The sequence below is a fragment of the Sceloporus undulatus genome, chromosome 3 (assembly GCF_019175285.1).
Source record: "Sceloporus undulatus isolate JIND9_A2432 ecotype Alabama chromosome 3, SceUnd_v1.1, whole genome shotgun sequence".
In the NCBI taxonomy this organism is placed as follows: Eukaryota; Metazoa; Chordata; class Lepidosauria; order Squamata; family Phrynosomatidae; genus Sceloporus; species Sceloporus undulatus.
This window is the reverse complement of record NC_056524.1, coordinates 273595451-273622297: the sequence shown is the minus strand read 5'-3', so window position 1 is coordinate 273622297 and position 26847 is coordinate 273595451. Positions and strand designations below refer to the sequence as shown.

The window sequence follows — 26847 nt, the reverse complement described above, 5'->3', positions numbered from 1 at the left end:
TTATTATTATTATTATTATTATTATTATTATTATTATTATTATTATTTTACTGTAAATGCTGTTTAACAATGGAATAGACTGCCTTGTAGAATGGTTTACTCTCCATCTTCAGGGGTCTTTAAACTGATGTTGGATGGCCATCTTTTAAGAGTACTGTAGTTGTGTGTTCCTGCATTTATTTATTTATGTATTTATTTTTATTTCCAGGATTTATATCCCGCCTTTCTCCCACAGTGGGATTCATGGCATGGCAGGGTTTTAATGGATGACCCTTGCAATCCTTTCCAACTATGATTCTAAGATTGTAGAGATACGTAGAACCATGAAATAAACCACCTGACTATTCCCCGGGACTTCGTCAAGCACATCTTTTAAAATTTAAATTGAATAAGAATATTGCAAGATGTTGCTCAGCCCATTTGCCAACAGTTTTCTGCTTTTGCATTTGCCAGTGATGTCTTTGAAAACAGTGAGATTTATGGTTACTTGCACACCACCTGTTTTTCTGTTTTGTAGCCAGAGTTGTGTGGGGCATTCTGAGTGTTATAATCCCAAAAAAGTAACTTTTCCATGCTCTAATGTAGGCTTTACTGGTATTCATTAGTTTCATTGGCAGGAACAAAATATTGTAAATAGCCTTACCTGGATATGGGATTTATCGCCTACCTTGACAACTCAGTTGCTTCAAACAATTTTGTAAAATCAGCACATATTCCCCATTTAGATGCACAGAATCACGTTTCCCCCCTGTTTCTCTTTCTCTTTCTAGGTTGAAAAGAAACAGTTTAACCTTCCCAAGACGCTCTCCATGCCCCCAATTTCAGGCACTGTTTGCCATTCCTACAACCGGGAGGTGCACCTGCACTGCGACCTCTCGCCTGGCTATTACCTTGTTGTCCCAAGCACCTTCCTCAATGATGCTGAAGGAAACTTCCTCCTTCGGGTCTTCTCCAGCGGACGAATCTCCCTCAGGTGCGTCCAACAGAAGGGCCAGGAGGGATGGGCCAAGGCAGAGGTATTCGTACCAGTCACCAATTTGGAGGAGGGCAGGGAATCCACTCTGGAATTTAGTCTGAAATTTTAGCAGAGCTAACAATGGTGCTGAACCCTCTACACAAGAAAAATAGGTTTGGTACCTTGGATTATAGTTATGTGCCTTCAAGTCATTTCCGATTTATGGTGACCCTAAGGTGAAGCTATCACAGGGTTTTCTGGCCATCCACACATGAGAATCAGCATTAGAGATTCCTTTGCAAAAGTACAGATAACTTTTTTTTGTCTGTCTGCTTTCCTATCTCAGATGGATTTCTTGCAACAATAAATGTATGATTTACTTCTTAAACTTGCCAGAGCATCCTGTGTAGTTCTATCCTGTTTTATACCAGAAGCACATATTATACAGGGGCACACTATACTCTGTTTAATATAAATATGAAATATTCCTCCATCCTCCACTTAAGCATTTGGTTTCTATGACCTAAATATAGAATTTTGCATTTGTCTCTACTAGACTTCATTTTACAGTGCGCCCGTGCCATACGCAGGCGTGCCATATGTGGCTTTCAGCTTATGCTGAAGCTGTGTGATGGAACAGCAATGGTGCACGTATCAGTGAGGTGCACCCCACACTGTGCCCATGAGCCCCATTGTTTTCAGTGGGACTTGAGCATACGTGGTCCTTCCCTTAAGCAGTGGGGTCTGGAACAGATCCCTATGTAAGGGAAGGGCCAACCGTATTAGTCCTGAGAGTCAATCTCTCTTTCATACCAGGTTTTACTAGACATGAACCATGCAAAGGATAGTTGTGGTTTGATTAGTACAAATACCAGTATTTCCTACATGAAGCATATGAAAGGGCATGAGACAGAATGTGTGTTAGGCCTGAAGTTATAGGCTTTAGCAAACTTTTGATTTAGGCTTTAACTGCATGGCAGACCTTATTTGTCAGGAGAGAGAATGGGTCAAGGAAAGTTTTCTCCCTGGAGCTGGATGGAACAGGGAGGTAGCGGAATTGCATCCCAATGCCAAGATGTAAGATGCTCCAGCTCATCCCAGAACCTGGTAACTGGAAAACAACTCATTAATTAATATGGAATGCCTCCCCCCTTTTCTTGGGCTCAGACACTGTAGATTAGATGACATGATGTTTTTCTGAAAGTTCGTTCAAGAGATAAAGGTATATAAGATGCTAGAACACAAAGGGTTTTTGCTTCGCAGACAGGCTTGTAGCTTTGCATAGCCACTGTGTATGTAGTTCCTGCATGGCAGAATGGGATTGGACTGGATGGTCTCTTCCAACTCTACGATTCTATGATTCCATGTATGTCTTCTTTCTCATTTCTGTGTTGCTTGGGATTGGAGTGCGGATTTGTGGACCTATGTTTTGCTATTGTTTTATTTGACCTGCTTAAATGTAACAGCCTTTCTCAAGACTGGGATTGTGTGGTCATTTCACCTGCCTCATACTCTCAACCCTCAATGAACCCAAACCAGGGTTGTGCTGTGAGTGTTATAGATGTCCCCCAGCATTTCTTGCTAGATCCATCCTTTCATAAAGGGCTGGACCAATGCACCTTGCCTCTAAGCCACATCCCATTGAGGTGAGCTAGAAAGATAACTTTTGCAGTGCCAAACCAAACAGGAATTTAGGAAGTAATTGCTTTGTGTTTCCTTTGGAGTCCAAACTCCAGTGGGAGGAACATCACAGCATGTAACCTCTTGGCCTTTTCTCTCTCATTCCCTCCTCTCTCCTTAACCTTGCCTGGTCTTCCCCACATTCTCTTCATCTTCTCTTTTCCTTCCTTCCTTCCTTAGCGAAATAAAACTGCCATCGCCTGACAATACTGTCCGTGAAGAGCTGCCCAGAGGCGAGTGGGAGACGGCCCGGCTGGAGGGCTATTGGAGGAAAGGGCAGAACGCCGGGGGCAGCAGGAACTTCCCTTCCTTTCACACCAACCCCTGCTTTCCGCTGTTGGTCCCTCCAGGTTTGGGGCAGAGAAGCATCAGGGTAGCCCTCCGCCAGCACTGCCCAGACAACAAGTGCCACCCAATTGGGTTTCATATCTTCCAGGTCAGTGATTGCAGAGCAACTCTGATGGATTAACTAACTGATTCACAATTAATTAATTGGATATTTCAGTTTTCTCTTAAGGTGGCTCATAATATAGATCGATCAATTGATCGATCGATTGATAATTTTTGGCAGTTCTAGTCAATGGATACAAATATGGTACCTGTCCCAGGTATATTGGAGTGAGAGATTGCTGCTCACCTTCATCAGATAGCTTGAGAAGCACTGCCTTGTACAATGTTGACTAGGAGTGTCTCTTTGGGGTTGCAAGCCAGGTTGAGTCTCTCTTACCTGTAATTCCAAAAGCCACAGTATTCCAAAATCCAACCCTTTTTTCATTGGTGGCTGAAATAATGACATCTTTGCTTTCTTATTTCATGCACAAAGATCCGCAATTAAGAATTCACACTAGAGTTTGGGTATCTGAATGTATGAGTGGCAAATCGCAGTTTAGAACTGCTTGCCTGATACAGTTCCCCATCTTCTGAGGTCTGCTTCATGAATTTTCTACTGTGTCTGCAATGCAATAGCCCCTTGAGGCAGACTGGTAGTCCCAACTGAGGTTTGTTACAGAAATCAGGCGTAATAATAAACCATAGTTAGTACAAACCATGGTTTGCAAAACAGCTTGAACCTAATTTTTTAGCACTAAACTGACCAGTTTGTGGGCTGGATGAGGTTCAAAATTCATGTTGTGACTGGACTTAAACATAAACTGGGTTGATACCAGAAGCATATGATGAAAGGAAAACATTCTTATCGGTCTATGATTGTTTCAGGTTCCCACGGATAACAACAACATCAAAATGCCTTCAACAGCTTTCTTGCACTTGGAGCCAGTGGTTAGTTGTGTACCTCACAGCTACTCACAGGAAGTAAGCCAAGTATGCCGACTGACTTCAGGAAATTATGCCATCGTTCCATCAACATACTTACCTGATACGGAAGGCACCTTCACAGTTATTGTAGCAACCAAAATAGAAAGGTAAATCTACCTTTACTTCTCTTCAGATAAACAGATAAGAAATGATGGGCACTCTAGTCCTAGTTTTGCTGATAAGTTTGTATCAGCAAAATGAGGACTGGCGTTCCCATTATTTCTTATATCATTTATTTATTTATTTATTTGAGGAATTAATATACCATCGCACCAAGGCTTCTGAAGTAATGCACAATTCATGCAAATGCTTTAAAAACATTAAATGAATAAGTAAAAAGCCAATTGAAAAGCATTCAAACTCTTCTTGAAACAATAATTCTAAAACCAAGCAAACACTTTAAAAAGCTGCTTACTTTGACACCCCCTAATTTTAAGAGCCAAAGGGCATATGAAATAGCATAGTTTCACTACTCATTGGAAACTCATAAGGGATGGAGTTGTTCTGACCTCCCTTGAGACGGAGGTTCATGGATGGGTTGCTACTACAGAGAAAGCCTTGTATGGTGGTTTGGGTGTTGGACTAGGCCTCTGGGAAACCAGGGTTCAAATCCTTACTCAGCTATGGAAACCCACTCCGTTGACCTTTGCCAAGTGTAACCCTCAGAGGAAGGCCATGGCAAACCTCATCTAAAGAAATTGACAAGAAAAAGCCCAATAGATTCACCTTAGAGTGGCCACAATGTTGGCAGAAATGCATTGGAGGCACATAACAACAACAGGCCTTTCAGATGACAGTTTCTTTTCACACAACCCATCCATTTTTGTTCAGACCTCTTCTATGTCAAAGCTGCAGGTTTGTTTTCTGCTGTCCCAGAGGGTAGGGCCAGGTCTAACTGTTTTAGGTTACAGGAGAGTAGGTTTTGATTGAAAATTAGAGGGAACATTTTGACAGTGAAAGTGGTCCGACAGCGCAACCAGTGACTTAGATGGTGGAGTCTTTTTCTCAGGTCAGCTTCAAAAAGAGTCTGGATATCTGTCTGTTGGGAATGTTGGAGCTGGGGTTCCTACATTGAGAAAGGAGTTTGATGGCCTATGGGACCCCTTCTAACTTTGTGACTCAATGACTATGTACCCCTGCTGGACAATGAGAGTTGCCTCCCACAACTCTGAAGAACTGTCTCCAGCCTACGCATGACCACCCTACTATTTTTCTAGATCAGTGGTTCTCCAGATGTGTTAGACATCATGTCTGAGAAGCCCTGGCTTAGTATGGACAATAAAATAATAGAATCATAGAGTTGGAAGAGACCACAAGGCCATCCAACCCAACCCCATTCTGCCATGCAATCAAAGCATCCCCTGAGACAGATGGCCATCCAGCCTCTGTTTAAAGACCTCCAAAGAAGGAGACTCCACTGATCTTGAGGAAGGAGTGTTCCACTATCAAAGAGCCCTTACTGTCAGGAAGTTCCTCCTAATGTTGAGCTGGAATCTCTTTTCCTGCAGCTTGCACCCATTACTCCATCATGTCCTATTCTCTGGAGCAGCAGAAAACAAGCTTGCTCCAGCTTCAGTGTGACACCCCTCCAAATACTTAAACAAGGCTATTGTATCACCTCTTAACCATCTCTAGGCTAAACATACCCAGCTCCCTAAGTCTTTCCTCATAAGGCATGGTTTCCAGGCCCTTCACCATTTTGGTGAATAATCAGAGATTCTGGAAGCAGATGTCAAAAACATGTGCAGACATCCACTCATTCTAGGTTATTCACCCACAACCAGTTGAACCTACTCCAGAGCCTGAAAAATCTCCTTTTTAGAACTACCAGAATCCCTCGGCCAACATGACCACTGGCTACAATAAGCCAATGGCCATGTGGGTTAGCTGATTGTAAGGCCTACATGCTTTGTGTTGTGACATGTGTGTGGTAGGCAGAAAGGGCTTAGATTAAACCCCAGGCCATGCCTTTTGCAATAATAATAATGCATTTGTCTTTGATTTTGCATAGGAAAAGCATTCAGAGCAAGGAGACCTTGGGTCAAAGGTTGCAAGAGGTGAGTGTTTGGTTTAACAAGTAATGTGTAAATCTGGGCTTTAATTTTTGTTAAAGAAGTTACCATCCTAATGTAAAGTTACCATCCCAGGAAAACCAGTTTCTATCAGGCATATAACATGGTGGGAGGAGAAATTACTGTTGGAAGGAGCTTGGTTGGTCATCCACATTTGTGGCTTTGACGTTTGCGGATTTGATTATTTGCGGTTTTGATTACTGTAGATACTTGACTACAGGTCGATCTCATGTAGGTTTTGGAGCCAAAATTATGAATTTTGATATGACCCCTGGATAAGTCAAGAGTAAAACTTAAGGACATGTAACAAAGGATGTAAAGGTTAAAGCAAAGGAGAACAATGCCTAGGAATTTTCCAGCAGACATAACTATTTGTGCTTATACTAAAGGTTGGATGGATGAGAAGAGTAGAAAGGGGTCAGTGATTCCAGGGCAGATTAAACTTGCCTTTCACCAGGGGATAGTTGTGTGTGTGTGTGTGTGTGTGTGTGAGAGAGAGAGAGAGAGAGAGAGAGATTGACCCGTGGATACTCTGACTCAGGTTTTTGGGGTCAATTTTTCAACCTAAATTTCTAGACTTATTGAGTACACTTGTCCTTCTATGTTCAATAGAGCTGGGGCACAAGACCCCCGTGAATATGGAAAAACTGCAAATAACAAAAACACCATGGCGGGGTACACACGGCCGCTTTGCGGCGGTCTGCCGCCGCCGCCAGAAGGTCCGCGGGGGAGCCGGAGCCTATAGACGGCCCGACTCCCGCGCGGACCGAAAAAAGAAGCTCCAAAATGGAGCTTCTTTTTGCGTCGCGTTTGCGACGTAGCGAGGCGCCAGGGGCGCGCTCGCTACGTCAGCAGCGGCGCGACGCGTCTGGACGCTGTGCGTCCGATGCATAAAGATGGCGCCGGCCATGTAGAAAGGCCGGCGCCATCTTGTACGGACGGAGTCCGTACGAGGCCCAGGGGCGTCTAAAAGAGACGCCCCTTTTTTAAAATGGGACGTCCTCCGGACGTCCCAAAGGGCCGTCTAGAAAGCCCCCTAGTTTTTACCTGAGAGGACACCTCTCTAGGAATCTCTTGGTCCTCCAGGGCAACTCTGTGGTCAACATCCAACAGACACTGACCATAGAACTGCACTGATGGCATTATAAAGGCCTTGTAGAGTATTCTCTCTAGGAATCTCTAGGTCTTTCAGGGCAACTTTTAGTTAACATTGACCATAGAGTTGCACTGGAGAACCTAGATATTCCTAGAGAGAACATATTAATCAAATCTGTGAGTAATCAAATCCACAAATATCAAAGCCACAAATATGGAGGGATGAGTGTATATACAGTAATATATTTGCTCTAGGTCCTCCTGTGCAACACTGCTGGACATTGACCATAGAGTTGCACTGCAGGCCCTAGAGATAACTAGATAAAGCACTTCTCTAGGCATTTGCAAGTCCTCCAGCATGATTCTATGAGACTGGTCAACTTCAGACAGAAATTGACCATAGAGTTGCACTGGAGGACCTGTAGATTCCTAGAGAGGAGTTTCCTTAGGTAAAAAGAATAGTGTTTTTTATTTGTGTTTTCCCACACTCACAGAGGTCCTTCATCCCGAACCCCAGCAAATGTGGAGGGAGCACTGTAATCCTAAGTGTACATACTGGGGAATAATTAAGTTCCTTAGGGCTTTATTGGGGGGGGGGTGTCTGTGTGTGCATAAGCCGGACCTGCTGCTTATATATTCCTCATGGTCCCAATTGATGATTTGGAGCCCTGAGGATATTAATATGCTGGTCTTTGAACTGCTGGTTTGGCTGTGGTAAGACTAAACATCTAAAAACAATAGGAACTGCTATCCATTCCCTTCCATCTCTACTATTGTATGGTTTTATTGTGTGTATACTATTGAATGGTTTTATGCTGGTCTTCTGAAATATATGTATAGCTGAAAAATGGCATAGCAGTATGAGGTGGAGTTTGGAATTGCAAACTTGCCACCAGCCATGATTAGTTTGGAAAAAACCCTAATCCTCTTGGAATCCTGGGATTTGTAGTTCATAGTTTTGTAGTTCATAGTTTATTCAAACACTTTACAAAGGGTTTACATGGCTTTCTTTTTTGTCTTTTCTGCAGATCTCCTTTAAAGCTGTGATGAAAGTGTAGTTTGGAATTCCAGTATCCATCAGGGGGAAAACCATAATACAGTAATAATTGCAAAGCCCTTTTCTCTTTGAAATGAAAGGATCAAGGAACGTCAGGTCCAGCGAATGTCTTGGTGCAGCAGCATCTGGCTCTCATTCCCAACTTTTCTGTAAAACAAACTCACAAACCTTTCCATTTATTAATTTTTCAAATAAGATGCCCATTTGAACTTCAGCCTGGGTTGCCATCGCTTGCCAGGGATTTCCATGGACTTTGCTCCGTGTGCTTCTCTTCCAGCTCCTCCTGCTTATCTGGGGAAGGATGATGTTGTCCTTGTTCTGTGTCCAAATTCTTTTCTATTCATTTCTCTATGTATCTGGTGTGTGTTCATAGTAAAGGCTGCTTCTGGTTTCATACGGAAAGAATAATGGTTGGGGGAAAGAGGCTTGGGAGAAAAATTGGGGTTTTTTTGCAGGAAAGATTTGTTTTTAACAGAAGAAGGTTGTAATAAATAATAGCTGGATTTTTTATTATTATTATTATTATTTATGCCAGATTCCTTTAGGCCTGCTCAGATCTTGGAAGAGTTGTTATTTTGGGGGAGTATAACTTCCAGAACCTCCCAGCCCAGTTTTAAAAAATGTTGCTGGGGATTCTGGGAGTTGGAGTTCCCAGTGTTTCCAAGCTTTGGGATGCTATCCCCCATTTACTTATTTATTTATTTCATTTCATTTCATTTCATTTCATTTCATTTGAAGTTGCACACTGCTTGCCTAGTACTTGACAATCCTCATTTTTCCCCACCCTGCGCTATGAAGGCAATAAATACACGATTTCTTCAATATTAAACCTCCCTCTATTCTGCTGGGGAGATGACAATGATGATGATACTAATCATGATTTGGAGCCATGATGATACTAATACACTAGTCTGTGATACTGGTGATGCTAAAGATGAGGAGGAGGAGGAGGAAGAAAAGGACTTGGAATGATCCCTCTGTGCCTTGCATCTTCTTCCATGTCAGCGGTGCAGTGAAACTGCTCTCAGTTTCATTTCCATCCTTTCAAAGAGCTATTTTGCGAGTGGGGATCATCACCCAATGGGGATTCAAGGTTTGGCTACAACCCTGGAGACCAGGGTTCGAATCTCCACTCGACCGTGGAAATCCATTGGGTGTCCTTGGGCAAGACATACTCTCACATCCTCGGAGAAAGGCAAAAGCAAGAAGAAACCTGGCCAAGAAAACCCCATGAAAGATTTGCCTTGGGGGTCACCATAAGCGGGAAATGATTTGAAGGTGCACCACAACAATAATCAGCGCCTTGGCCAACTCCTTTAAGGTCTGCAATGAATCCCACAGTGGAGTCACTGAACGCCTTGAATTTGAAGTCTTAAAGGAAACCAAGAGGGGATTCGCTGTACTCGACATGGAAAGCTGTGTTTGCATTCAACCTAAACAAGGCCCTGCTAAACTGGCTCCATATGTCCTCCTTACTCCTCCAATGCTGAATTTCCTTGGTACCTTTACTTGCTTCCCACTCCATAGAGTTCATGTCTTGCACCCTGGTCTTCACCTTTAGACTATGGGACTTCTCTTTGCTCAGTTGAAGTAACACTGGAAAGAAAGAAAGCCCCTTCCCAAACGATGGCTTTAGTACTAGCACTATGTAATACAGGCATCCTGAGTTTATTTGGCAGGTTAGGAACCAGGGCACTGTCAAAAAGGGGAACTGGTTGAAAAGAGGAATCCAGTCTTTTTTAAAGCTTGCAAATGCAAGACTCAGTGCTGCATGGGGCCAAATTGACCAAGAGGGAAAAAACAGCACATCAAGCAGGCAGAGTCTGCATCTGCACTGCAGAAATAATCCAGTTTGTCACCACTTTAACTGCCATGGCTCAACACTGTGGAATCCTGTGGTTTGTTGTGGTACCAGTGCTCTCTGACAGAGAAGGCTAAACGACTAGCAAAACTACAGTTCCCAGAATTCCATAGCATTGAGCCATGACAGTTAAAGTGGTGTCAAGCTGGATTATTTCAGCAATGCAGATGCAGCCAGAAAGGGGGAAAAGCAGCGTGTGGCTAAAAGAGCAAACCAGAAACCGAAAGTGTGGTACATGGCTATAATTTAGATCAGTCAAAACAGAATGTCAGAAAATTAGTTCTCAAAAAACAGGGGAGGCTTGTACTAGTTTTACCTGTATAATTAATATCAAATATTGTCTTCCCGTGACGGAGGCATAAAGTTTCTGAACATTTATTGCAGCTATTAAACAAGTGTAAGTTATTCAATGAATTAAACAAGGAAGCTTTTTTCAGAAGGCCTTCATTGGAAATGAGAAATGATCTTCTGTAAAAGCTGGAGATGATGATCCGGGTAAAAGGGCAGGAATTGTGTGTGTGATGGATTTTTAGGCAAAATAGTTTAAAGTTATTATTTGATGAGGGTTTATGCCTCCTTTTGTGTGCAGGCAACTGTGTTTTCAATAGACTTTCCTGTCATCTTTCCTTGGAAAGCATTTCAATGTGCAGTTTGGAAATATGCATTTTTAAAAAATGAAGAAGGCGGTGGTTGAAATGTCTTTTGGGAAAAAAATTAAAATGTTCAGCGGCATCTTTTAAGCACAAGATTGTTTATCAGTTGTGTGGTTTTTGCATCGTCTTTATCGTTGTGGTTATTGTTGAAAATCAACCTTCAGGTCCAAGTGTAAAACACAAAAACTGAAAAAAGATTACATTGTCCTCAAATTCCAATAAAAAACAGCAATGATAAAAATTTAAAAAGTACAATCTATATAAAATAGACAAAGCAGGCAATTAAAACATTTAGAATCAGAATCCTAGAGTTGGAAGACAGCCAAAGGGCCCTGATCCAGTCCAACCCCATTCTGCCATGCAGGAAATCCAGATCAAAGCATCCACAACAGCTGGTCATCTAGCCTCTGCTTAAAGACCTCCAAGGAAGGAGACTCCACTACACTCCGAGGGAGTTTGTTCCACTGTTGAACAGCCCTTACTCTCAGGAAGTTCCTCCTAATGTTGAGGTGGAATCTCTTTTCCTGTAGCTTGCATCCATTGTTCTGTATTCTGTTTTCTGGAGCAGCAGAAAACAAGCTTGCTCCCTCTTCAACATGACATCCTTTCAAATATTTAAACAGGGCTCTCATATCACCTCTTAACCTTCTCTTCTCCAGGCTAAACATCCCCAGCTCCTTAAGTCGTTCCTCATAGGGCATGGTTTCCAGACCTTTCACCATTTTAGTCGCCCTCCTTTGGACACATGGCTCCAGTTTTTCAACATTCTTTTTGAATTGTGGCGCCCAGAACTGGACACAATATTCTAGGTGGGGCCTGACCAAAGCATAATACAGTGGCACTATTACTTCTCTTGATCTAGACACTATACTTCTATTGATGCAGCCTAAAATAGCATTGGCCTTTTTAGCTGCCGCATCACACTGTTGACTCATGTTCAACTTCTCTGCCCAGTTTCAAAACTGAATTAAAGACTATATTGTTTAGAGAAGCATTCCCAGAGGTGAGCCCCTCTCCGACCCAGGAAGCCTCCTTCTAACCATCCATCAAGAAGCCAAGCCCTTCCTCCAGTCCATCTGCCTTGGTCCAGGCCTCGGAGGTGGAAAAGATCTGCTGGACCTGATCCTATTCCCCACCACCACTCCCTTCTCCTTTTGTGTCGTGTCTTCTTAGATTGTAAGCCTGAGGGCAGGGAACCGTCTGACTAAAAAAATTTATGTACAGCGCTGTGTAAACTTACAGCGCTTTATAAATAAAGGTTAATAAATAATACAAATAAAAATGGTCTACTTAGATCCCTTTCACACGTAGTTTCATTCAGCCAGGTGTCCCCCATAATCCTATATCTGTGCATTTTATTTTTCCGCCCTAAGTGCAATACCTTACATTTCTCCGTGTTGAATTTCATTTTGTTAGCTTTGGCCCAGCTTTCTAGTCTATTCAGGTCATTTTGAATCTTGATCCTGTCCTCTGGGGTATTAGCTATTCCCCCTAACTTGGTGTCATCTGCAAATTTGATAAGTATGCTCCCAATTCTGTCATCCAGGTCATTGATAAAGATGTTGAATAGCCCTGGACCCAGGACAGAGCCCCACTAGACACCCCACTGGTCACTTCTCTCCAGGATGAAAAAGAGCCATAGTTGAGCACCCTTTGGGTTCGGCCGGTCAACCAATTACAGATCCATGTAACAGTTCCTTTGTCTAGCCCACATTTTACAAGCTTGTTTGCAAGAATGTCATGGGGAACTTTGTCAAAGGCCTTAGTGAAATCAAGATATACTTGATATCCACAGCATTCCCTTCATCTATCAAGATGGTGATTTTATCAAAGAAAGAGATCAGATTTGTCTGGCATGACTTCTTTCTCTGAAACCCATGTTGACTTTTTGTGATTATGGCATTGCCTTCTAGATGTTCACAGACTCTCTGTTTAATTATCTGCTCCAGAATCTTTCCTAGAACTGATGTCAGACTGACTGGACGATAATTGTTGGGATCCTCTTTTTTCCCCTTTTTGAAGATGGGGACAACGTTTGCCCTCCGCCAGTCGGCTGGGATCTCTCCTGTTTTCCAGGAGTCCTCAAAGACTATTATTGCCAATGGCTCCGATATTACATTTGCCAGTTCTTTTAATACCCTTGGATGGAGTTCATCTGGTCCTGGAGACTTAAAGTCATTAGGTTAAACAGGTATTCCTGTACTATCTCTTTACTTATTCTGTGCTGAAATTCCCCTATTCTGTCCTCTGCTCCATTATCCTCAGGTTGAGCCCCTTTTCCTTTTCTGAGAAGACGGAGGCAAAGAAGGTCTTGAGTAATTCTGCCTTTTCTCTGTCTTCTGTTAGCATTTTGCCATCTTCTCCACGCAGCGAACCTACCGTTTCCTCCTTCTTCCTTTTGCTGCGGACATATCCAAAAAAGCCCTTTTTGTTGTTCTTAACCTCTCTAGCAAGCCTGATGCTTTGACTGAGAGTTCCTGCATGGCAGAAGAGGGTTGGACTGGGGGGGCCCTTGGAGTCTCTTGCAAGTCTAGGATTCTATGATCATGTCACCTCACAGTTTTCTGCAAACTAAGCAATAACCAGCTCCCTAGGTCCATAGGCCATTTCTTATAAGGCTTGGTTTCCAGGCCCCTTGATCATCCTTGTTAGTCTTGCCTGATGTCAGGCTCCTGCTTGCAGGCCCCCTTTCCAATAAGAGGCTGGGCTGTACAAGTACCAACTTTATTGAAAGTAGAGCTACATACAAGAGAAGTGACTTTTTTGTCAGGAATGAAGATACATGGGAACATATGGTTTATATAGTCCCACAAAGCAAACCCACCCCATAAAGCAATAAAGTAAATTAATTGGATGACTCTTTCCCGCGCAGTGAGGAACCTCCTCCCCAATGATGGAATGTCCTCCAGTCCGGGATCTTTGGCAAGCCCTCAAAACAATTAAGTTCCCAGACGGCTTTATCTCCTCCTTGCACCTGTGACCTTGGAGCATAAACATTCCCCACCACTAGACTAAGTAATAATGATCCCTTAACAGCCTATGAACATAGTCACGCATAATTATATATCCCATCATCCCACAACCCAACATACATAGCAGCATCTAAAATATAATAGCAGCATATGAAAGTATCATGAACATATTATCATAACATCACATAATAGCAATAGCAATAGACGCTTCAGGTTTAACACAGGAACCGTCTCAGCCTGGCAGGGTAACTCCCTAGCAATGTAACATTCCAGTCCTAACAAGCAAGCACAGAAGCTAACCATCGACCTACCACCTTCTGGTATATTCTATTAACCCATTATATATCAAACCCACTACTATCTTATCCTTATAATATTTAAACAAAACCCTAAACTTATAATCCTCATGACAGAAACCCCAAATGAATAAATGAATGCAGGGGATTTCTGACACCTGAACTTGGTCCAGCTGGTCAGTATCCTTTATGAACGTTTTGAACTGTGGTTCCCACTGATAGACAGGACTGATGCATGGAATCATAGAATCCTAGCGTTGGAAGAGGGCCATCCAGTCCAACCCCATTTTGCCATTCAGGGAAACAGAATAAAAGCACTCCTGACAGATGGCCATCCAGACCTTGCTTAAAAACCACCGAAGGAGACCCCACCACATTTCCAGGCAGCCTCTTCCACTGTTGAACAGCTCTTACTGTCAGGATAGGAAGTTCCTCCTAATGTTGAGCTGCAATCTCTTTTCCTCCAGTCTGAATCCATTGCTCCATGTCCTGTTCTCTGGAGCAGCAGAAAACAAGCTTGCTCCATCCTCAATATAGGAGAATAACAACCTAGCCTTTGTAATAATAAGGTCACACAATATATACTGTATAGCCAAGTCCTTTCCAGGCCAGCATTCTCTGAAGATGCCAGCCACAGATGCTGGCAAAACGTCAGGAAGAAACTCTGCTAGAACATGGCCACAGAGCCCCCCAAACCCACAAAACACTATGGATGCCGGCCCTCAAAGCCTTCGACTTCACAATAAGAAAAAAAGTTAGGTATTTATATAATATGAAATATAACGCAGTCTATAAGAACAATATTAAAATATATATGCTGTTAAAAACTATCAAATAAACCAAGTAATATTGAAGTACTCAATAAGAGGAAGAAGTCAAGTCCTGTGGTTTCAGAGAATACACTGATGGATCTCTAATGTCCCAGAAGTCCTTTGAAAGATAATGGCTTGTGATGAGAGACTTGGTGGGAAATGAATTCCTTGGGTGCCCTATGTTTCCCATCCATCGCTGTTTTCAACCAGATGTGTTTCAACCTATGGCCTTCTTCAGTGGCTGCAGTATATATATGGATTACCACAAACAAATCTTACAATATGAGAAATAATCAGCATTCAGAGTAATCACCAATTTCTATCCTGATTTTCACACTCTGATTATTCCACAATTTGTAAGATTGATACCCACTTTGCATACCCTCCAACTGTCCCAGTTCGGTAGGGAAAATTCCAGTGAATCCTCTGCCATCCCACCTTTTTGCTGCTATTAAAATGCCCCTGTTCCTCTTTTTCCTCCCGCTTTCCCCTTTTATCCTCATCTTACATCAATTGCTGCAAACTGAGTTCAAAGTGCAAAAGTAGACCACACTCACTTTACTCATTGGGGGCAAACTGAGGATGAGCAGAATCTTTTCCTTCCCAGTTGGCTCAGGAAAAAGCAAAATCCTGCAGCCTCTCCTGGGTAACATGTTTCCCCCAGTTTTCATCATCTGTGAAATGCCAGAAGGTATGCATTTGATATTCTCACTTGCTGCTTTTTTTCTGGGTGGCTTTCCTTTGTATTGAAGCTCTCTTGAAGGCAAAGCTGATGGCAGTCGTTTGGAGAGGTTTTGTGCCACTGGAAGGAGGCCCATGTTCCTGAGTGACAAAGAAATGGCCAACTGATGTCTCCAAACTCTCTCCATCCGCCTTGAATGCACTACTCCCAGAAGTGTCTTAAAGACAAGCAGATTATCGAGGAATTGCATGGATCTCAAAGGGGAGCGGATGCCGGGTGCCCCCCAAAACGTAATCCAAGCTGACTTCCTCTACTCCTTCTGGCAGCTGGAACCTGAAACCCCGGACTAGGCTAGTAAAGACTATGAAGAGCTCCATTTGGGCTAGTGATTCTCCTACACACGTTCGACGGCCTGGAAGGAGAAGTAAGAGAGGAGCGTTATTTTTGGAGAAGGTGGGTTACCTGAGTTTTTTAGTTTTTTTTTTTAAAAAAAAACCATTTCAAAACAGATGCAATCCTCCTGTTTTCCAAATGCAGTCCTACTGTGGCAGTACAACTGGTTTTTACTTTAAACCATATATGTTGAGAGACTGCATGGTGTAGTGGTTTGAGCATTGGACAACTGTGGATACCAGGATGTAGAGAGATCTTGTAGCATCTTTGAGACTAACTGAAAGAAAGAAGTTGGCAGCATCAATCAGAATCATTGATTTGGGAGAGAGCCCAAGGGCCCTGATCCAGTCCAACCCCATTCTGCCATGCAGGAATTCTCAAAGCATCCCCATTGACAGATGACCATCCAGCCTCTGTTTAAAGATCTCCAAGGAAGGAGACTCCACCACTCTCCAAGGCAGAAGCATCTTCCACTGTCAAATACTGTAGCTCTTACTATAGGGAAGTTCCTCCTAATGTTAAGGTGGAATCTCTTTTCCTGGAGCTTGCATCCATTGCTCCGGGTCCTAGTGTCTGGAGCAGCAGAAAACAAGCTTGCTCCCTCCTCAATATAACATCCCTTCAAATATTTAAACAGGACTATCATATCACCTCTTAACCTTCTCCAGGCTAAACAGCTTTCTTAGACTTCAGTCTACTTCCTCAGATGCATTTGGTGGAGTAGAAGCCAGGCACAGACATATAGATACCATTGGTATGTAAGGATGTCAATACAAATTGCAAATCCTTTTTGTATGGAAATGAAGTTGCAGGCCCAGTTTTAGTAGTGCATAAAGTTAAAACTGGACCTGCAACTTCATTTCCATACAAAAAGGATTTGCAATTTGAATTGACATCCTCACATATCTATCACATATATATGTCTGTGCCTGGCCTCCACTTCACCAAATTCATTTGGATAGTAGACTTAAGTCTACGAATGTTCATGCTGCCAGTTTCTATCTTTCAGTTAGTCTCGGAGGTGTCACAAGACCTCTCTCTGTACTGATTCTGCAGACCAATATGGCTATATCTTTCGATTCTACCACTATGGAAAGCACCAAATATAGCCATGGATACCAGGGTTTGAATCCCTGCTCAGCCATTGAGATCCATGGGGTGGCCTTGGGCAAGTCACACTCTCTCAGAGGATGGTAATAGCAAACCTCCTCTGGATAAACCATGGCAAGGAAGCCCTGCAATGGGGTTTGGTTTATTTATTTAAAGCATTTCTGTGTTAGCTCTCGGGTCAAAAAGGGCCCCCTGGGCAATGAACAAACAAAAACAATGGAAATAGGTTGTTGTTGTGTGCCTGCAAGTCATCTCCAGCTTATGGCAACCCTAACTGCTTTATCACACTGGGGGACAAACAGGATTTAAACGAGAGGCAAACTAGAGAAAACCAGGAAATGCCTGATGTTTATCACACGACATTTCCTGGTTTTCTCTAGTTTAACTCTTGCTTAAATCCTGTTTGTCCCCCAGTGTGATAAAGCAGTTGGACAACCCTATCACAAACCCTATCACAGGGGAGTTTATCACGTGTGAGGAATTTCTCTTAATTTCGAATGAAAAGAAAGTGGGGCCAGAACGCATTCATGTGATTTCGCTAGTTCAGCCAATTTACGTGAATTTGAATTGCGTTCGAACTGACTTTCCACTGCCCGAAAATAACTTCCCATTGCCTAAAGCTGTGTGTGATCACCTCTCATGCAATAATGTGAAACCCCAGGATTGCGTTTGGATTGCCATTGGATTATACTTCCAATTCCCCTTGTCTGATAAACTCCAGCTTGTTCAGAGAGGGTTTGCCTTGCCTTCCTCTGAAGCTGAGAGAGTGTGATGTGGCCAAGATCACCCAGAGGGTTGTTTTAGGGTTGCCATAAGCTGGAAATGACTTTCAGGCACACAACAACAGATTATATTCATTGTGAAGTTGAAGGCTTTCATGGCCGGCATCCATAGTTTTTTGTGGGTTTTTGGGCTATGTGGCCATGTTCTAGCAGAGTTTCTTCCTGACGTTTCACCAGCATGCTCTGATCCCACAGATGCTGGCGAAACGTCAGGAAGAAACTCTGCTAGAACATGGCCACATAGCCCCAAAAACCCCACAGAAAACTATTTTCATTGTTTCTGCTTGTTCTTTGCCCAGGGGGCCCTTTTGAGCTGAGAGAGAAAGAATGTGAAACTTGGTCTTCAGAGTCACAGTCCAACACAGTCACTATGCCACATTGGCTTCTGAAGAGCTCACATTTCTTGCAAGCTCTTATGGGAAGAGCCGGTGTTTCAGATATCTTGCCCCAGAGTTTAGGGCTTGTAGGGGGCGAAACACATGGTCCCAATGAAGAGGCTTCCAGCTGCTTTGGGGGCATGTCAGTTAGACAATGCATGCCTCCAAAACAACAGGAAACTACACCAAAGCTGTGCTCTGGTCCTTAGGACAGGAACAAAAAGGAGTTTGGATAATCCAATTTCTGGAGGCACTGGTCAGCCTCTGGGAGTTTGGCCCACTTTCATAGAATCATAGAGTTGGAAGAGACCACTAGGGCCATCCAGTCCAACCCCATTCTGCCATGCAGGAAATCCAAATCAAAGCATCCCTGACAGATGGCCATCCAGCCTCTGTTTAAAGACCTCCAAGGAAGGAGACTCTATCACCCTCCGAGGAAGGAGTGCATTCCACTGTCGAACAGCCCTTACTGTCAGGAAGTTCCTCCTAATGTTGAGATGGAATCTCTTTTCCTGTAGCTTGCATCCATTGCTCCAAGTCCTGATCTCTGGAGCAGCAGAAAACAAGCTTGCTCCCTCTTCAATATGACATCCCTTCAAATATTTAAACAGGGCTATCATATCACCTCTTAACCTTCTCTTCTCCAGGCTAAACATCCCCAGCTCCCTAAGTCTCTCCTCATAGGGCTTCATGGTTTCCAGACCCTTCACCATTTTTGTCATCCTCCTTTGGACACGCTCCAGTTTCTCAATGTCCTTTCTGAATTGTGGTGCCCAGAACTGGACACAGTATTCCAGGTGGGGCCTGACCAAAGCAGAATACAGTGGCACTATTACTTCTCTTGATCTAGACACTATACTTTTATTGATGCAGCCTAGAATTGCATTGGCCTTTTTAGCTGCCGCATCGCACTGTTGACTCATGTTCAACTTGTGGTCTACTTGGACTCCTAGATCCCTTTCACACATAGTTTCATTCAGCCAGGTGTCCCCCATAATCCTATATCTGTGCATTTTATTTTTCCACCCTTAGTGCAATACCTTACATTTCTCTGTGTTGAATTTCATTTTGTTAGCTTTGGCCCAACTTTCTAGTCTATTCAGGTCATTTTGAATCTTGATCCTGTCCTCTGGGGTATTAGCTATTCCTCCTAATTTGGTGTCATCTGCAAATTTGATAAGTGTGCTCCCAATTCTGTCATCCAGGTCATTGATAAAGATGTTGAATAGCACTGGGCTCAGGACAGAGCCGTGTGGGACCCCACTGGTCACTTCTCTCCAGGAAGAAAAGGAGCCATTGCTGACCATCCTTTGCATTCAGCTGGTCAACCAGTTACAAATCCATTTAACAGTTACCTTGTCTAGTCCACATTTTACAAGCTTGTTTGCAAGAATGTCATGGGAGCAGGCCATGCGATGAGAAGTGTTCAGACTCAAGAATTGCACTGGCCTTTTTAGCTGCTGCATCACACTGTCAACTCATGTTCAACTTGTGGACTACTAGGACTTCTTGATCCCCTTCACAAGTCTCATTCAGCCAGGTGTCCCCCAACCTATATCTGTGCGTTTCATTTTTTTCCTGCCTAAGTGCAATACCTTACATTTCGCCCAGTTGAAATTCATTTTGCTCATTTTGGCCCAGCTGTCTAATCTATAAAGGTCATTTTGAATTTCAGTGCTCTGCTACTGGATATCTAGGGAAACAACAACAATCGTCTGGTGACAAGGCTTAGGAAAATTACTTTTTCAAACCATAACTGTAAGAATCCTTGGAAGGGAATTTATCTGATCATTTATATTCCATCCTATGTCACAGGATCTCAGGTGATGTAAAGAAAAGTAGAAATTTAAGACAGTTCAAACCACTGGTATTTAAAGTCAAGTTCCGGCCTACTTCTGGCCAGAGCAGAATCAGGCTCCAGCCCTGCACCAGCGCCAGCACCTTGAGTTGAGTTTGGAAGCAAATTGGAAGCCACTGCAGTTCTTACAGGGCCTTCATTATTTGGTCTCTAAAGTGCATGGATTCAACGCTAGAAACTCTGGCTAGAAGAACCAGCTCTTGAAGAAGGGTCCTCCTGAAATGTGTCAGCAGCAAGATAAATAAAAGCCTTTTTAACAAAAGCATGGCTTGTCAACATTTTGTTCCACAACAATACTGCAGCACATCCCTCATTTTCTAATTCTAAAATGCACACCTGACGCTAGCCTGGCTGCTGTGTTTTGCACCAGCTGCAGCTTCCAAACCCTTTTCAAGGGTGGCTCTACATAGTTTCCATAAACTGGAGTCCACTTGAAGACACAGAATCACAAATATATATTACAATAGTAGACTGAAGTCTACGAAAGCTCATGCTGCCAATTTCTTTCTTTCAGTTAGTCTCAAAGGTGCTACAAGATCTCTACCTCCGAAAGGAAGTGAGAGGAATCAGAATTTACCTATTTTCCCATCTCTCTTGGGCTCCTAATTTTGCAATGTGGTTCAGTGGTTCTGAAACCTCTGAACTTCTATCCAACTATTAAAGGTCCAGGAGTCCTGTTAGTCCTCCAAGCAATTCTTAGATGACTTCATGATGACTTCTGTCACAGATTTTTAAACTTCATAGTTTCCATTCTTGGGGGAGAGAGGAAAGATTGGTATTAGTTCCTACCTGTTGAAAAAGGTATGAAAGCTTCATTGCTTACAAAGTTGTCTTCTGAATCAAGGAAGTGCCTTGGGTTGAATTTCCGAGGGGTTTCCCAGAAATCTGGGTCATACAGCACAGAGTGGTTGTTGGGAAGGACCAGCGTTCCCTGCAAAGGGGAGGAATGAATCAATGAATGGTTTTTGTTTGCTGTCAGGGCCATTGAGCAATACAGGCTGGGAAGGCCATTGGCCAAGTTTCTGGAAAAGATACTTTTTGGAAAAGTTGCTTGTTGTCTAACCTGCAGGGTGTCACAACAGGGCACCCACAAATAGCATTCAATGGGGAAATTAATTTAGCTCTATAATTTAGCAGCGAGAGGGCCAGGGTCACTTCTGGCTGGGAGCTTGGTCTTTGTACAATGGTTCCAAACCCAGAGAACTCCAGAGGAAATGTCCAAATCAATGTAGTTTTATTTTAAAAAGGGGAGTACACACACAAGCACACACTTTCACACGCACACACATGCACACGCACACAAGAACTAACAAAGCAAAGGTAGTAGGTACTAGTGAGGTTACTAAAAAGGTGATGTGGTGGCTTAGTGGTTAAGACACCGATTCTGACGATTGGAAGATCCGGAGGCTGGCAGTTTGAGGCCCAAGTGCTGCATGATGGGGTGGGCTCCTGTCACCAGGCTCAGCTTCTGCCAACTTAGCAGTATGAAAGTACGCAAATACAAGTAGATACATAGCTAACACTTTCATGGGAAGGTAACAGCCTTCCATGCAGCCATGCTGGCCGCATGATCATGGGGTTGTCTTTGGACAACACTGGCTCTTTGGTTTTCTAACAGAGATTAGCATCACCGAGATGAGTAAAGGGCTGCTCTTCCACTACTACATATGGCAGTCAGCAAAGCGTCAGAAGCACAACAGGGCTGATTTGTATGGGTCCTGTTGTGCATTCGGGACACTCTTGTGGGTATCCCACATTGGCTTGGTGGTTACGATGCCAATTCTGAAGACTAGAAAATTGGAAGGTTGGCAGTTCAAGGCCCAAACGCCGTGTGATGGAGTGAGCTCCCATCACTAGTCCCAGCTTCTGCCAACCTAGCAGTTCAAAAGCATGTAAAAGTGCAAGTAGATAAACAGGTACCACTTCGGTGGGAAGGTAACAGCATCTGGTGCAGTCATGCTGGCCACCTGACTCACAGAATCATCTTTGACAACGTTAGATCTGTGGCTGAGTAAGAGAAATGAGCACCGCTCCCTACAGTCAGTTATGACTAGACATTCATATCAAGGGACGACCATTACCTTTACCTTTAATAGTGAGTTGCAGGGTTACTAAGTACTAATACTCTACCGTTCTTGAAGTGTAGCTCCTATTTCAGGACAACCAGATTGAAAATGGCTCAATAGCTGCCTGCAGAATGTGGGGTGGCCAGCTACTGAATCAAAGCACCTGCAACAGATGGCCATCCAGCCTTTGTTTAACAACCTCCACAGAAGGAGGCTCCACCAGACTCCCCATCTGTTTGGGGTGCTTTGATTGAGAGTTCCTGCATGGCAGAAGGGGGTTGGATTGGATGGCCCTTGTGGTCTCTTTCACCTCCATGATTCTACTCGAGATTATCCCTACCTGACCAGCTAAGTGGTCACTTGCAGGTGGGTGGATTTTGTACCTTAGGGATGGGGAAGCCCAGCACAGAAATGTCCTGTGAGCATGTCCTCAAGGGTCCAACGCCCGTCGTGTTGCTGAAGCGCAGGATCTCGTGGAGCACAGCGTTGGTGTACGGCAGTTTAATCCGGTCATTATAAGTGATGGTGCGAGAAGGTCCCAGGACAGCATTGATTTCTTTGTAGCTGTTTTCTGCAGACAGATAACTGGTTTTACTTATAGAAGAAGAAATTTTTCTCCTCTTCTATCCCCTTTATTTAAAAAAAGCCTCTTGTAAGAGAGAAAGGCCACAGGCCAGAGGGAGGATGGACTCTATGAAGGAGATCACTGTGGGCTTTATGGGGTTGCAGGAATTAAGCAAAGCGGTAGAGGAAAGGGGGTCTTGGAGATGTCTCATCCAGAGGGTTGCCATGAGTCGAGATCAACTCCAGGGCAGTTAACAACAAAAACATATGCTTGCCCTGCGTATACCCACTTCCTGCCTGGCTCATGGGTGGGTATGACACATCCCTCCAGATGATGTTGGACTGCAGCTGTCAGCATCCTTAGCAAGCAAAACTGATGGTGCGAGCTCCAACACTATCTGGGAGGCTGCATGATTCCCATCTCTGGATGCTGCCACACTGCAGAATTTGATAAGAGCCAATGTGATTAATGGTTTGAGCTTTGGAGCCCAGAGTTTGAAGCCTGGCTCAGCTATGTAAACCCACTGGGTCACACTCTCTTAACCTCAGAGAGGATGGAAGGTCACAGGTATGACTTTCCAGGACCTGAGCAGAGCAGAAGAGGACAGAGGGTCTTGGAGAAGTCTCATCCACAGGGTCGCCGTGGGTTGAATTCGACTCGAGGGCAGTTAACAACAAACAAAATTTCAGGCAAAACATTTGTCTTCTGGAAAGTAGCCCGTGCAACACCAACATTTCAGATAGTCATGCTTACCAAATTCAAGTTCCAACAAGTAACAATGCAGTTTGGCACATCTATCTCCCCATTAACACTACCTCACAAATGCAAATATGTTGGAAGAAACTTATGCATTCTCTTTCCCCTCATTATATACAGTAGATAGGGTTTCCTATTTAGGTCCTTCTCTCTTTAAGACTAACTGTCTCTATTTCAAGATGCTAGACTGTTAATCTTACATATAAAGAGATTTTATAACACCTTTAAGACTAACTGAAAGAAAGTAAGAAATGGTCAGCATGAGCTTTCGTAGACCCCGGTCCACTTCTTCTGATGCTTTTGGTGGAGTAGAAGCCCAAGTAATGTTAATCTTACAGTCAGTTAGGTTTTGTTATGTAATTATTTATTAAACCATTTTTTTGGAGTAAGTATTTATTCTTTAGGAAGGTAGATGTAAAATAGTTTGCCCCACACTTTTGCTGCTCTGCTGAGGAAGGCTGAACTCTAACAAGTTCAACTTTCATACCTGGATATTTTTGCTTCCCTTTAAAAGGGCTAACACCCCAGGAAACTAAAATTGCACCCCACAAAGCATCTAACTCATATTTACTTTGAAGAGCATTTAACATAGAGGTTCATGTGTCAGAGTAAAGACCAAACCGTAGATGCACAAACATTATTTCTGCACCTGTCGAAGATGCTTTGATTGAGATTTCCTGCATGGCAGAATGGGGTTGGACTGGATGGCCCTTGCGTTCTCTTCCAACTCTAGGATTCTTTGGTTCTATGGTTCTATGCTTCTTCCTTTCCTACCTTGAACATCTGGATGGTTTAGCAGGTAGCAGAAACCCCAGCAAAGGGTGGTGGCCACAGTATCCATCCCTCCAAGCAAAAGGTCTGCCGCTGTTTGAACCAAGTTGTCTTCATTGAACGTAGATGTCAGGTCATTTTTGGTCTAAAATCAATATGCATTAAGAAACAATAGAAATCAGTGTAGTTTTCATGCAACTCAGCAGCAGCAACAAAAATATTATGGAGTCGAAGGCTTTCACGGCCGGCATCCATAGATTTTTGTGGCTTTTTTGGGCTCTGTGGCCGTGTTCTGGAAGAATTTATTCCTGACATTTCACCTGCATCTGTGGCTGGCATCTTCCGAGAATGCTGGCATGGAAATGTGTGGATACTTCACACTATACTGTATATTATATACCTGTGCAATGTATCATGTTTTGTAGTTACTGTTAAAGGTACAGCTGGCTCTCCATATCCATGGGTTCTCCATCCACAGATTCAAGCATCCATGGCGTGAAAATATTAAAAATAAACAAATTTGGTCACTTTATATAAGGGACCCCATTTCACTGTGCCATAGGATATAATCTGATTTGAGCATCCAAACATTTTGGGGGGTCCTGGAACGAAGCCCAAGAAGATACCAAAGGGAATTTAAAGCCCTTTTAAAGGCATTATGGCCAGATTTTTCTCAAGTGTGATGCCATTTTAGTCAACCCTAAGCCTTTTTACCTCTCAATTGATAACCCCCCCAAAACAACAACAACTACAAACAAAAAGGAGCAAATGGTTTTCCAGCGGCTTTGGAAAGTTGGGTGCCTTCCAGAATTTCATGAGGGATCTCTTAGCACATTTGAGACTAGCCGAAAGGAAGAAGCTGATAGCATGGGCTTTCCTGGGCCTCAGTCTCCTTCCTCAGATGTTTAGGGATCCCCCCCCCCACAAATATAACTGACTGAGAATCCTGGAGGCCACAAAATATGACCCTATATTCTCCCATCCCATCCTAGCCAATAAAGAAAAGGAAGGAAAGTGGGAAGGACCTTTGCTATTTGATCCAGGTAGAAATCAATGAAATCACGAGGCGCGTCCCCTTCCTCCCATCTTTCCTTGTGGCTTTCAACCTCTTCCTTCACTAGACTGTGCATGAAGTCATTGCACTCCAAGACCTCTCGATAAAGGCCTTTCAGGTGATGCATAACTCCTGGGAGAGCATCATACATCTGTGGATGATAAACCAAAATAGAGACACATGGGAGAAAGAGTCTTCAAATACCTTGCATTGGGAATGGGTAGTAATTGTGTTTGCACAAGCTTCAGATTTGTTTTGCAAAAGCAAGTTAGAGAAAACTATCAAATAAAGAAATAAAGATGAAGTGGCCTTATGCCAGCTCAGATTCTGTGGCTATAGAGCCCAAAACAGTCTGTTCTAACTGGTTTTCCAAGGTTTTCATTAAAGAGCGCTCTTTTCTATCATCTGCTAATTGAACCTCTATGTTTGATGCAATTCCCCTGGTGAGATCCATCACTACAGTATGTTTGGCTACTCAAATGGAAATTGTATGAAACATGTGGGCTAGTGAAAGGGAAGAGGAATAACAACTTCCACAGTGACCAAAATAGGCACATGGAGGTGTAAGGTTAACTTATGGATGTGCCACAAAGAGGATGCCAGCTAGAGTTGCACAATTGCTTCACTGTCAGCTTTGATGGACTGTAGTTCTCCAGGTTTCTGGTAGGACTCTTTCCCAGCCTACCTGGAGTAACTTGGCTGCCTCATTGAAACCAGGATCAAAATGATAAGAACAGAATACGAGGAAACTTACCCTGCCCCAGAAAGTAAATGGTGTGTAAACAACCAGAAAACCAGCCTTTATCAACTTGTTGAAAGACTCGTCCTCATAGGGAAAGCGATGATTGAACAAAAAAGAGCATATGACATTGCCTACAGCATGGACTATGTGGGTCCTGGGTTCAAAGGCTGCTCCTGTGAATACAGAAAGTACAGTTGGTCCTCAACATCCACAGAATCTTTATCCATGGATTCAGGTATCCATGGCTTGAAAATATTATTTTAAAAGTATACATTCCAAAAAGCAAACCCTAATTCTGCCATTCATACCAGGGACACCATTTTGCTATGGACCTTATCACATGGAAGAAAGCTGGAAGTTTAAATGGGGTTTAGCCCGTGAAAATTGCGCAATTACTATTAAATCGCAATTAAGATTTTCAGACACAGTGCGATAAAAGAGCCATTAACCCAGGAATAACCATGGAATTACCAGGCACTAAACAGCAAGAAAGCACTTTTGGGATTTTCCTGTGATGATTTGCTGCTTTTTATTGCCTGGTTATTCGTGGGTTAATGACACTTTAATTGCTTTTCAACACGGCTTTGTGTGAAAAGCTTTATTGCAATTGTGCAATATTCATGGAATATTCCCAGAATAATGGCCATTTAATTGCAACATCGTGTGAAAATCTTAATTACGAATGCACAATTTTCACAGGATAATCCCTGTTTATAATCCCCATGTGATAAATTGTCCAATTGTCCTATGCCACTGTATTTAATGGGACTTGAACATCCATGGATTTTGGTATCCGCAGGGGATCCTGGAAGCAATCCTCAGTGGAAACAAGGTAAGGGGAGACTTACATTCATGACAATAGAGTCACAATTGTGACTAGTGGGTTATCATGAATATGAAACAGTGTTATTCTGGGACCAAGTG

General features: G+C 43.2%; 2 protein-coding genes across 2 annotated transcripts in view; one reads left to right on the top strand and one right to left on the bottom strand.

The window, feature by feature from the left end:
• CAPN10 (calpain 10) overlaps positions 1-10780 on the top strand; it is a 28292-nt gene extending 17512 nt beyond the window's left edge. The window contains exons 9-14 of the mRNA XM_042458560.1: positions 394-470; positions 771-973; positions 2816-3071; positions 3851-4056; positions 5961-6006; positions 8145-10780. Of these exons, the coding sequence (XP_042314494.1) occupies positions 394-470; positions 771-973; positions 2816-3071; positions 3851-4056; positions 5961-6006; positions 8145-8174 (818 nt within the window). The 3' untranslated portion in view covers positions 8175-10780. The remainder of the gene's footprint in view (positions 1-393; positions 471-770; positions 974-2815; positions 3072-3850; positions 4057-5960; positions 6007-8144) is intronic.
• Positions 10781-14735: 3955 nt separating this feature from the next.
• Positions 14736-25623, bottom strand: LOC121926418 (cytochrome P450 2D4-like). The gene is made up of 5 exons (XM_042459394.1): positions 25153-25623; positions 24131-24272; positions 22419-22606; positions 20759-20900; positions 14736-15861 (listed from the first exon to the last, which is right to left on the bottom strand). The coding sequence occupies exons 1-5, from the start codon at positions 25330-25332 to the stop codon at positions 15683-15685; spliced, it is 831 nt and encodes a 276-aa protein (XP_042315328.1). The 5' UTR covers positions 25333-25623; the 3' UTR covers positions 14736-15682.
• Between the last annotated feature and the right edge of the window lie 1224 nt (positions 25624-26847).